The sequence below is a fragment of the Mus caroli genome, unplaced genomic scaffold (genome assembly GCF_978045245.1).
Source record: "Mus caroli unplaced genomic scaffold, Mus_caroli_1 scaffold_18, whole genome shotgun sequence".
NCBI lineage: Eukaryota > Metazoa > Chordata > Mammalia > Rodentia > Muridae > Mus > Mus caroli.
Window position 1 is genome coordinate 21583517 of NW_028227273.1, and position 12354 is coordinate 21595870.

A 12354-nucleotide genomic window follows, 5' to 3' on the forward strand; every position below is an offset into this window, starting at 1 on the left:
CTTAGCCCAGAGCTTCACTGGCTTCTTAATTGGCAGTACAGTTTTGTTTTGTTTTTTTAACACTGAAACTGTAGATTATACAAGACTTGTTTATCCCCTGAACGTGTGGGAGAATTCAGCAGGAAAAGTATATAGATGGGTATACTAGGATGATAGCCTTTGAAATCTTAAAAATATTGACCACAGTTATTGATCTGGGGGGTATAATTTACTAATTTAAGCCATTTTGTCATTAATTTTTTTTAGAAAGTTATTAGTATTTTTAATTGATCGACATAAAATTTCCTGCTGTGCTTTTATATTTCCAAAGGCCATTTTTATTTCTAATTGTATTTGAGTTTCCTTAGCATGTTTATCAAAGGTCAGTTCTATGTAAAGCCACTATTTTGAGCAGAACAATTTATCTACCTTATTATTCTTGCTGTATTTCTGGCTTATTTTATAACTTGCAGGTTGCTTTCCTTATCACTTCCTTCCTCCCATTTCTGTCCCTTTCTTTCTATTATCTATGAATTGACTGCTTAATTTATGTTTGATTCTGTCTTGTTTAATAATGAATGCATCCGAGGCTATGGGTTTGTCTATGAGCATAGCCATTTTAATTTTGCAGCTATCACACAGGAGAAAGAAATCAATAATTATTGAACAACACACCCTGTCAGATGCTGTGTTAAGTGTTCCACATCCTTCCTCATTTGCAGAATGGAAGGACTCATCCTGCTTTTTGAGTCTGTGGGGAGCCCGCAGGGACTAGCATAGGGGTACCTCAGCTAGTGCTCCATGGGTGTATTATAAATGGTGGTCATCACCCTGCTTCAGAGTCCAATTCTCCCAACTGTCCCTCCATTTTGTCATCATGCTGCCAATTGAGCTACAGCAATGAAGGAAGTGTTCAAGGTCTCCGGGTCACCTGAGGAGAAATGTCAGGGCAAGATTCCATATGCAATCTGTCTGCAGAAACCCTCCAGATACAACACTCTCCTGTGCAGGTCACGGTACCATGAGCAGCAGCAGAGGAGCAGAGCAGTGGATAAAGAGCACTACATGACGGGCCATGCTCCTGCCGGAAACCTACGTGGTCTCCACCTGCTCCAGTTACATGTGCACACACGTGTGAGCGTATGTCTGTGGCATGTGCACATGGAAGCCAAAGGGCAACTTCAGATGTTATCCATCCTTAGCTACCATCCACCTTGACTTTTATAGTAAGGTCTGCACTTTCTGCTGAAGTTTACCAAGTAGGCTAGGCTATTTGGTGAGCAAGCCCCAGGGATCCTCCTGTGTCTGCCTCCCTGCTGCTGGGATTATGAGAAGGCTCCACCACATCTGGCTTTTTACCATATATACTTCCCCTAGTTTTATTTATGTTTAGAGTATTTTTAATGTTTGAAAGTATAATACATCATCATTTCCTCTATCTCTTTGCTCCATCTATCCCCTCCCATGTACCTCCCTTTCTTTTCTCTCAAATTCAAGGCTTTCTTTAATTGTTACACACATATACACACACATTACTGAAATATCAATGCAACCTAGTCGTTCCTATAATATCACGTATACATATGTGATTTGGATCTTACCATTCAGTGTTGGATAAGCATCTGAGGGACTCTTCCTTGTAGAAGATTGTTTCTTCCACTCTCAGCATTCCTTGGTTGCCTATGGTGTTTTGGAGACCTCATGACTCTTCCTCCTTCCATGTTAGCATGTCTACTGGTACCATTTTTGTTTAGTTCATGTTTAGGCATCCATACTGAAGAACCTTCATAGGTACCGCTTCTCTGGGGTTCTAGGAGTTATAGTCTCACAGCAAACTTCCTGTTCTGGCGATTACAATCTTTCCATTCCCTTCTTCCCCCAGTGACGCCCAAGCCTTGGGTGTTGGGTTTGCATTGTAGATATATCCCTGAGAACTGGGCACCATGTGATCTCTTGTTTTCTGCATTTTGATGAGTTGCGGTTTTCTTCAATGATCTCCATCTATTGCAAAGAAAAGTTTCTTTGATGAGGGGTGAGCACTATACTTACCTGTGACTATAAGGACAAATGTTTAGTTAGGTATTTGTGGGGCAATGGGCTATGCACAGGCAGCCTGGTCTCCAGTGGAGTTGAGGTCTTGAATCCCGGTGGTACCCGTAGGTGGTGATTTCCACCTACATGGGACAGTAGGTGTTCCTTCATGTCTCCTGGACCCCCGGCTCCTGTCAAAGTTACTGCCCCACAGCCCGCACAGGAGGAGCATGTGGCTAGCAGTCACGTAGACAATGTCCCAAGCTTCTGGCCTTCTGGCTAAACTCCTCCTCACAGTTACCTAAACAGCAAGATCACACAGCCCACTATAAGAGGGGTTGCTTGGCCCCTCCTCGCTCTCTTAAGCTTTTACTTTCCTTACTCTGTCTCTAAGCTTTAATCTCTCTCTCTCTCTCTCTCTCTCTCTCTCTCTCTCTCTCTCTCTCTCTCTCCTCTCTTTCCTCCTGCTTTCCTACAATTAAGCTCTAAAACCATAGACTGTCTTTGTTCCTCAAGGCCTGTGTGCTTGGAGATGGGATAGGTTTTCTTCTAGCAAGACGTGCCTAACCTCCCATTAGAAGGCCTTCCTACACTCCAGTCAAGGCCCGGACTAAAGACACTCGCCTGCGTGGGAACCACCCATGACCCCCCTCTCCCTCTGCCTTCTTTGCTTATCTCCAGGGCCTAGTGCGGCCCGGGGCCCCTATTCTGTTCTCAGCTCCTCCGCTGAATCCAGCATAGGATGTGGGAGACTGAGAACCTGGTACGGGGGCTGCCCCTTGTCCACGCCCCTGCCATGTGGAGTCAGTAGCTTCACACAGCCAGACGCCCCTGGGCCCGTGGAAAGCATCTGGCAGTCCTCCCGCGTCCACCTGCCCAGAGCACAGGAACTCTGGCTGGACTTGGACTCTCTCCCTCCCCGCTTTTCCCCTACACCCACGGCCCCTCAGGTATTGTGCTGGTTTAGTAAAGTAGTGGTCATAGGTTCTCCTCCAAGATCCATGACTTCATTATCCCCTGGCAATTGGCTAGGCTTGGGTACCAGGTATGCTCTTTGTTGAGTAGGCCTTTAACATGAGGCCTCGGGACCAAACTCAGATCATCATGCGTATTTGAAAGGCAAGTGCTTTACCGCTGAGCTACATCCCCAGGCTTCTACCTTCTTTTTCTATTCCTGTGAGTGGAGCTTTCGTATTGCACGTTTTCAGTCAGATAGTAGTCCTCCTTTGAGACTTGTAATTCCTTTTCCTAGCAGAAGTGACAAGCCATGGTCATTTAAGTGCCCCCACATTGTTTTAAAAGGAACTCTGTGGCCACTGTACAGGATCATGGATCCTCAGGGCAGTTTTTCTTGCTTGTGTGAATTAGAAAGCTTTCCAAGTATACGTTGTCCATGCATATAATGGAGGGCCCCATAGGACAGCCAACCTGCGCCTCCCCTGGCATCTGATGGGGTCAGTTCACTGTTGGCAAAGCAAGTGAAGGCCGCCACTTGCTTGAGAAACTGATGCAGGCGGGTGTACCTTCACATATCCTTGGTCCCCATTGTTACTGGGAAACCCTGGAAGTGTATGAAGAACTGAAGGGTTGTATAGGGTGTAGGTCACTGTCCTTCCATGGCTGCTAAGACCCTGCTCTCTACAGACTTACATGTCAATGTGAAAGGGAACAAAAGCAGAACAATTACCAAATTATGCAAGGATATACAATAGATGAAGAGCCACACTGGGAGGTCACAGAGCAAACCCCCTGGGTTCCTTGAAGGAAACAAATCCAGAAAGATGACAGGCCCTGAAGAAGGAGCCAAAGCTTTATTCTGGTGTGTCCTAGAAGTGCCCAAAGATCACACGTAGCCAGCATGTGGTGTAGTGTGTGGACTAGATGCCAAGGAAGGGTAGAGGTCTCCCAGACTCAGTCTGTGAGTAGGTGGGGGCAGGGTGGGCAAAGACCTGAGAAATTCAAAGCATGTGTCCTCCATAGCACATGCGTGGTGTCTAGAGTTGGCAATGGCCAAGCTGATCTCTGAGGCAGGCTGTTTCCACAGAGAAGCTTTCCCTGGAAACACTGCTGTCCTGATAGTTCTCAAAGTCTCATCTGATAAATGGATATCATTCATTTTTATTTGTTTATAACCTTCTAATAAAACACAGGCTTGTTGGGAGCAGACAGGCTGAGTACTTGATAGAAAGATCTTCAGACCTTATTTATGGCGCTTCCTTGTGTGGTGTCTTTGTGTGTTTATTGCCTGTCTTGTCAGCTGTGTACCCACCCCCTTTGACGCCTGCTTTCCTGAGAACAATAAAACCTGGAGAACAAAGGAAAGTTTCCTAATTCATATTTTAAGCACCTATTTAAGAATTAACCTCTATCCCTCAAGGGCAAAGTGAATGATATTGTTGATACCACACTAAGGCAAATAGGGACCGAGGCTTATGGCTTTTCCTTGTCTTTTTGTAAGGATTTACCCTTCTACCCCCCTCACTTCATTCTGGAAGGTGCAAGCAGATTTGACATCCACCAAGGAATAGCAGGTAAGACTCCATAGTTCCCATCCCAGCCTTTTGCCTTGGTCTTCACATGAGAAATCATTGTCTTAAGCCAAGCTCATAGATACCTATCCTATATCTATCTCCTATCTATCTATACCTACCCTGTATACTGCTACCAGCCTGTAATGAGCCCATTTTAGGCTTTCCCCTAACTGGAAAAAGGTGTCCTGAGGGTATCTTTGTGAGCACAGTGGCTGGCATAAAAAAAAAAAAAGCATTCAGAAAATTGATAGCTTTGGCAGTGAAGGAGGGGCACTGAGAGGGAGAATGGGGTATTTAGAAGGGCTCACACTGATACCTGTGGAGAAGGCCAAGGCTACTCATCCCTCCAGGGGAAATGAAGTCAACTCCTGCATGGGCTAGAGAGTCCCCTGACAGAAACGAGCAGGGCAAACATTAGCTAAGGAAAACACCGGTGTGTTTTCTGCAATTGTCTAAAGTATCATAGCTGACTCTGTTCAGTGATTTTTAAAAATTGCAATGATGCCAGCCCTGGGCAATTCTAAGAAAAAGTATCAGGGAGCAAGTTGAACCCTTTAATTGACAAAGCCTGTCTGGGGTTTCCCTGGCATTCCTCATCAGACCATGCCCTACCCCTGCCCCCTAATACCTACACCACCAGCATTAGCACCTCTTTTCCATCTTGCTTGGAACTGGCTCAGTAAATCTTGTTCCCCAGTTTTTCTCCCTCGAGCCTATACTGGGCAAAAATTCAGTATAGATTGACTATCCTTAGCCCAAAACCCCCAAATTTTAACAGGTACAAACTCTGAAAGGTTTTCAGTACTACACAAGAAGAAAATTATATACCTGATCTCACATGGGAAGTCACAGTCAAAACACGTGTGTGAAAAATAAGGCTTAAGAAAAATAAGTCTGAGTATATGAGGGAGATGTATGAGAAACATAAAGGAAATCACATTTAGATTTGGATCTCATTCCCATATAGTTTATTATGTATGTGAAAATAATCCAAAATTTAAAATAGTGTAAAAATGTCTGGTCTCAAAGATTTCAGATTGATGTTCACTCTGTACTCATATGGAGATTTGATATACAGAAACCATAAAATTTAGGGGGTGGGATTTCCAGGTACAATGAGCTGCCTCTTATGGTTTTATCCTTCCCAGGAGACTGCTGGTTCTTGGCCGCACTGGGCTCCCTGACCCAGGACCCGCAATGTCTGCAGAAGATCCTGATGGACCAAAGTTATTCGCACCAGTATGCTGGGATTTTCCAGTTCCGGGTATGTATACCACAAGTGTACTCTCCTATGATGAGAAACTGATGGGTCGTGAATATTCTAATGGCCTGGGAGCCTGAGATGAAGGTGACATCTGTCAGTCAGTATTCCTCCTCCTCCTCCAAAACAAGGTTCGGTTTTGTTTTGTTTTGTTTTTTTGTTTTGCTTTGTTTGTTTGTTTGTTTTTGTTTTTTGTTCTGTTTTGTTTTTTTAATGGCCCAGTCACACCCAGAGAAGAGGAGAGCTGAGATGTTTGCATGGAAACAAACTGGTAGAAACAGGAAGTAGAGGAGTCCTTTGGCCATGCTCTGTGGGGTACATAGCAATTAGTGAAAGAATCACTGACCTAAAGGTGACAAGCACTGAGTTCTTGCCTCTGTGCCACACTGTGGTATTCATGACCAGGTTGGGAATCACAGCATCTGGGAAGATAAGTTCTGCTTCATTTTTTTCATTCCCCTTTGCTCAAATACCTTGGTAATCTTTGCACATTTCTCTTCCATGGGGATTTTAAAACAATTTTGTCTAATTAAACAGAAAAGCCACTGTGATGTAGAATAGAACAGCATGTAATTTATGTATTCATTTGGAAAAATTACATTTTTATTGTTTTAATTATTCCTTTCCAGAAAAAAAGTCTATCTTTCCATTTATTCAGGACTGATTTTATGCCTGCCCATAAAATGTTACAGTTACGTTTTTGTATTGGTGCTGTATTCTTCTTGCTAAATTTATGCTCAAATAGTTTACAACTGTGTGGCCAATGTGAAGTTCTTTTGGCTTTTCTTCCCCACTATCCACGCAGATATTGCTGGGGAAAAAAAGAGAGAAACAACCACCTCTTTCATAGTAAACTCTCTGAACACCCCACCGAATTCTCTCTCTTTTTTCTGTGATTGAATCTGGATTATTTTACTTACCTAATGATGTGATATTCAAGCAGGTGCAGTATTTTCTCCTCATTTTATGACCATAGTCATTATTTTTCTCTTTTGCTCTGTCACAGCCCCTGAATCAGAGTGACAGGAGTCAAACTCATACCTCCTATGAATTTTAGTAAGGGGCTTTCCTGATACTATCAGCTTTGGTTTGCTACGAGTTTCCTTAGACTTTCTGTGCCTGTGCTATGTCTGAAGTTACTTTCTATGTTATGTTATTTTTAAATCATGTTTGAGTTACACTATCTTTGTGATGCTACTACATCCTTGGTTATTTGAAATAGTTTGAGTAATGTTTGCTAATCAAACATTTAGCAAAGTAGACCGAAAGGGAGGCATAACAGACAACAGACAAATCTTTCCAAAAAAAAAAAAATGACTTCTTTAACTCTTCTACAGCTATTAATTGGTTTGCATAACTTGTTTCTCTTGGACTTATTTATTTTTTTAGCTTTGTTTTTGAGATAATATAATTATAGAATTTCTCCTTTTCCTTTCCTCCCTCCAAACTCTCCCCTTGCTCTCTGTCAAACTCATGGCCTCTTTTGTTATTAAGTGTGTGTGTGTGTGTGTGTGTGTGTGTGTGTGTGTGTGTGTGTAATGTTACTCGCTTGTATGAGAACTAGCTTTCAGAGTACCAGAAAGCACCATGCAAACTTCCAAAGGAGGGAGCCAACCAAAAGTCCTACCCAACTATGATGCCCATGAACCATCACAATGAGCAGCATAGCACAATAACCCTAAGAGTGCAGTAGTGGCACATGCACCTTGGCAGTAACCAACAACTCCCTAATTGGACTCAACAGGAGGAAAAGCATACCTGGTACCGGAAACCTAGCTAAGTAATCAGTGCTGAGGAAGTCATTTGTCTTGGAGAAGAATATGCAGCCACTACTTTACTAAATCAGCACAATTCCTAACAACAATCTAAACATTTGTCCTCATACCCACAGATAATTGGAGTTATTTATTACTTCGATTATTATTAATATTTATGCTTTATGAGAAAGACTGTTTCACAATACAACTAAAGCTGCTTCTGAGAGTCTCTGATAGTTCATTTAATATCATGTTAGGTGTGGACCAGTAAGATATTTCTGCAGGTAAGAGTCAAGCAAGCTTGGTGATCTGTGTTCAAGACCCAGGACCCAACGGGCAGAAGGACGAAACCTACTGCAGCAGAGTCCTCTGACCGGCACACATATGCAGGCACACATAGAGCCTCTTGGGTCTTTCTTTATGCTTTATCAACCTCACTTTCACTGATACTGGTATTCAGTGCTTATTGCTTGGCAACCTCTTCTGCCCTTGTTTGCTTTTTTTTTACCTTGAGATTTTGTGTACTTAACTTCAGCAGAGAGAAGTAGTCCCTTGCATCATCTTCCCAAGTTACATGAGAGTATATCTGGTCTCAGTGACGAGCATCTCATTTTGATCTGGATTATTCTGTCACATTGCTTTTCCTCAAAGTTCTCATTGTCCCATTGACTTATAATTTTCCTTGCTGTGCAAAATCCAGTCAACTTTACATGCTACATGTGCTGTCAAACCCTAACTCTCTAATAGACTGACTCTCTCTCTCTCTCTCTCTCTCTCTCTCTCTCTCTCTCTCTCTCTCTCTCTCTCTCTCCCTCCCTCCCTCCCTCCCTCCCTCCCTCCCTCCCTCCCTCCCTCTCTTTCTGGAGTTCAGACATTTCTCTAGGATACATCCAGATGTGTATAATTCTAAAATTACTCTTAGGGGATGGAGAGATGAGTCAGCTGTTGACAACACCTACTGTTCATACAGCAGATCGAGTTTAGTTCCTAGCATCCACATTGAATGGTTTCAACCATCCATAACTCCAGCTCCTGGGTAAATGATGTCATCTTTTGATTCACACACACATACACAGACAGGCATATATACGTATGATAAAAATTTAATATCTAAACTAAAAGAAATACTCTTGGGCTAGGGAGATAGCTCAATCATGGCAGTATGCACACACATAGACATATATAGACACACGTATGTGCTCATACACCTATATGTATAATACATACATACTCTTTCCTGATAGTGAATAAGACATTCAGCCTATAGACTACTTTTCACTCCATCATTGCTGTACCTCCTTTTTATTCATTTTCCTACTTCCCAAAATCCAACTAGACAATACTAGGTCTTCTGAAAGGCTCGCTAGAGATGCTGTGCTGATAGTGATCCAAAAACTACACTAAGAACAATGTAGAACAGCCAGAACTGAACTGAGCACAGGCTCCTCATAAGACTGCCAGCATTGCTGGGTGGATAGACTAACCAGAGGGTCAGCATGACACACTCTGCCCTTCTAGGTACCAAAGAAAGCTGGAAAATTACCCCAGGAACTTTGGTTGGTATGATGACTCTGCCTCTACACGTATATTAAGTCTGGTGGCCCCTGTTTAATCCCCAAGACCCACAGAGTGAAAGGGGAAAGCTGTCTCCAACAAGATGTCCTCTGACCTCCACAAACATACTGTGCTACACACACACACACACACACACTCACGCGCGCGCGCGCACACTGTAGTAAAAGCTCCCTAGTATCTACTGGCTTCTGTACGTCTCTTCCTATCACTTGTGAACTTAGACTCCACTTCTAGAAAACACACAGTGCCCATGCACCTAGGATGCTTTGCCCAGAAAAATTCTTCTTTCCATGTCAAGCACACCTGCATGGTTTTTGAAGGGTTTAAGTACTATCCATATGTCTATCTTCTTCACCCAGGAAACACAGGCCATGACTACATTCCTGACCATCAGTCAGCTTACTTTTTTGTCTGTATTGAATATTATTTATGCACATATATCAATACTTTATAAAATACATACATACATACATACACACACACACACACACACACACACACACACCTGGCAACAGTCAGTCTATCTGGTGTTCTCGCATAGAAAAAGCATGTTTGATCAGTCAGTCCTATGAGATGATCATGATTCCTAAGACAAAACTAGCCAAAACTGGCCAAAACTGACCAAAACTGGCCCCCTTGTCCCAGAGCACCCTTGTTTATCATGACCATTCTGGGTGCTAAACAAAACAGTCATAAAAGTTTATAAGTCACAGTTCCTCAGAACCACACTGTCCCTCTCAGTCTCATCTGATCTCAATCTTAGCCTTCTAGGTAATTCTTTCATCTTATCATTTGACAAATGGGAACTGACTCAAGATAAAGTAAGTGTGTTGCCTAGTAACTGTTATTAAATAATAAGAGGCAAAACCCAAACACCAGGCACCATTCTACCAACTGGACAGTATCCACTCTATCTATACACAAGTAGTCCAAAGTTGAATGAATGGCCTTCTTGACTACCCTTTGGGACTATAATTAACGTTCCTTAATGACCCTCAATAGCATCCCTATTTCCTGAACTTTACTCCAACACAGCTTACCGGTTGCTTCAGGAGGAACATTCATCCAGTTGTGCCACAGCCACTTGTAGTACCCTGGCTTGTTAATGACCATGAAAACATCTTTTCCTTGTTTCCACTGACATCTCATTCTCTGTCTCCATCCCTGTTCTGATAGCGTGTCCTCCAGTGTGTATGACAATTCTGAGTCATCCAGCTTTGGAAAGGGTGGTGTGGGTGAGCACTCACATCCACCCCACTTTAGCAAGCTCCCCTGGGAGACGCATACCCTTATCCAATTCAGCCCTAAACTGCAAGTCCTGATGCTCCATCCAGTCCAAAGGAAACCAACAAAGACATTTAGAAGGCTGGCTTTGTAATGAATGTTCCTCATTTGCTGATGTCCCCGGGTGAACCACTTAGAGTTGAATACTAAAGATGAAAGCAGTCTGCTTTGGAGAGGAACATCTGGTACATTTATGCTCTTAGCAGTAAGAGCGCTGGGCACTCTCACTTCCCTTTTATCATAGCAAGGCCAGTGTGACATGAGGACAGAAGGGCCAGAGTTAGGCTGTCACTGTTCAGTCCTCCTGAGCCAGTCACATAGTTCTGCCTCCAGGCCTTCCACCCATTCTGTCTTCATTATTTGAGGTGCATTTGCAATATGCCTGTCATGCTTCCTTCCCAGAGTCCTGAGCTCTGGGTCAGCTGTCCTGCCTTGTCACAGCCCTGTACCTGCCACTCCTCTTGTTATTTAACATATGTTCCCCCTGCTGCCCTGTGTGTGCAAAAAAAAGATCTGGAGTCTCCTGTGTCTGTTTGAAGCTCACAAAGGATATGTCAAAATAAAGCTACGGTTAATTGCAAAGTACACCCCACGCATCCTTCTTCCCTGCCTGGATTTCCCTGAGCTGCTTGCCCTTTTTTTTTTCTTGATTTGTACCACATTAGTTTTTCCTTTTGCCCTTGGAGATGACATACATATGCCCTTTGGGCTGGGTTTTACTCTGGATGGAGTTTGTTGCTGGGTGATAGAAGCTGTGTTCCAACAATATTTTGGCCTTGGTCAGAAAGGTGCAGAAGCCCCCTCCTGAGTTCCTGTGTCTGGGGGGGTGGAGATATCCCAGGGGCAGGGCAATGCTGAGACACAGGAGCTCAGGGACCTCACACATATCCTCGTCTTTCTTCCAGTTCTGGCAGTGTGGCCAGTGGGTGGAAGTAGTGATAGATGACCGATTGCCCGTCATAGGTGATAACTTCCTCTTTGTGCATCCTCGAGGAAACAACAAGGAATTTTGGCCCTGCCTGATGGAGAAAGCCTATGCCAAGTAAGTGTGGGCAAGCCCCTCTGCCCTGTTTCAATGTTGGCTCTCCAGCCCTGTGCCTTGCCGTCATAGATGCTTCCTGCCTCCTGGCCCTGCAGCTTGAATATCTTTTATCAATGCAATTAATGTCCTGAAGGTGGGGGGGGGGGTGGCCCACACCTTTGATCCCAGCATTGGGAAGCTGAGTGGGGCGTATCTTTGAAACCAACTTGGTCTACAAAGTGATAATAACCAGGCCAGCCATGGCTACATAGTGAAACCTTGTATCAAAACAAAAAAATAAACAATGTCCATTTGAGCATCAAAGCTTTTGTTACAAAGCAAAACAATTTCATAAGTGATTGGCAAATGCAAGGTTTGGTCCTGAGGCTGTGAGGAGGAACCCACAAACACAGAGTGAGGTGTGGAACCGGTAGCACCAAGCTCATGTAACATGGATGATAGGCAGATATAAGAATCCAGATGAGAGACTTCTGGTGAGTGGAGCACAGCTTCTGCTCCAATCCAATTGCGCGGGACCTGAGACTGCATTAGTTAGGGAAGCAGAAACCGGCCTGAGTAGGGCCACAGGCCTCATCCGGCCGGATCAGCGCCAGGGTAGCGGGAGCGCAGGGTTGCCTGACACCCGCCAGCTACCCACGACCCCCGCCGCAGGATTTTGGGACTGCTGGTGAGTGGAACACAGCTTCTGCTCCAATCCAATTGCACGGGACCTGAGACTGCATTAGTTAGGGAAGCAGAAACCGGCCTGAGTAGGGCCACAGGCCTCACCCGGCCGGATCAGCGCCAGGGTAGCAGGAGCGCAGGGTTGCCTGACACCCGCCAGCTACCCACGACCCCCGCCGCAGGATTTTGGGACTGCTGGTGAGTGGAACACAGCTTCTGCTCCAGTCCAAT

At 44.2% G+C, this 12354-nt stretch overlaps 1 protein-coding gene across 1 annotated transcript in view; it reads left to right on the forward strand.

Annotated features, from left to right (window-relative positions):
• The window catches only part of Capn13 (calpain 13), an 86129-nt gene that overhangs the window by 17320 nt on the left and 56455 nt on the right, over positions 1-12354 (forward strand). The window contains exons 2-4 of the mRNA XM_021150095.3: positions 4469-4541; positions 5690-5805; positions 11324-11460. Of these exons, the coding sequence (XP_021005754.1) occupies positions 4469-4541; positions 5690-5805; positions 11324-11460 (326 nt within the window). The remainder of the gene's footprint in view (positions 1-4468; positions 4542-5689; positions 5806-11323; positions 11461-12354) is intronic.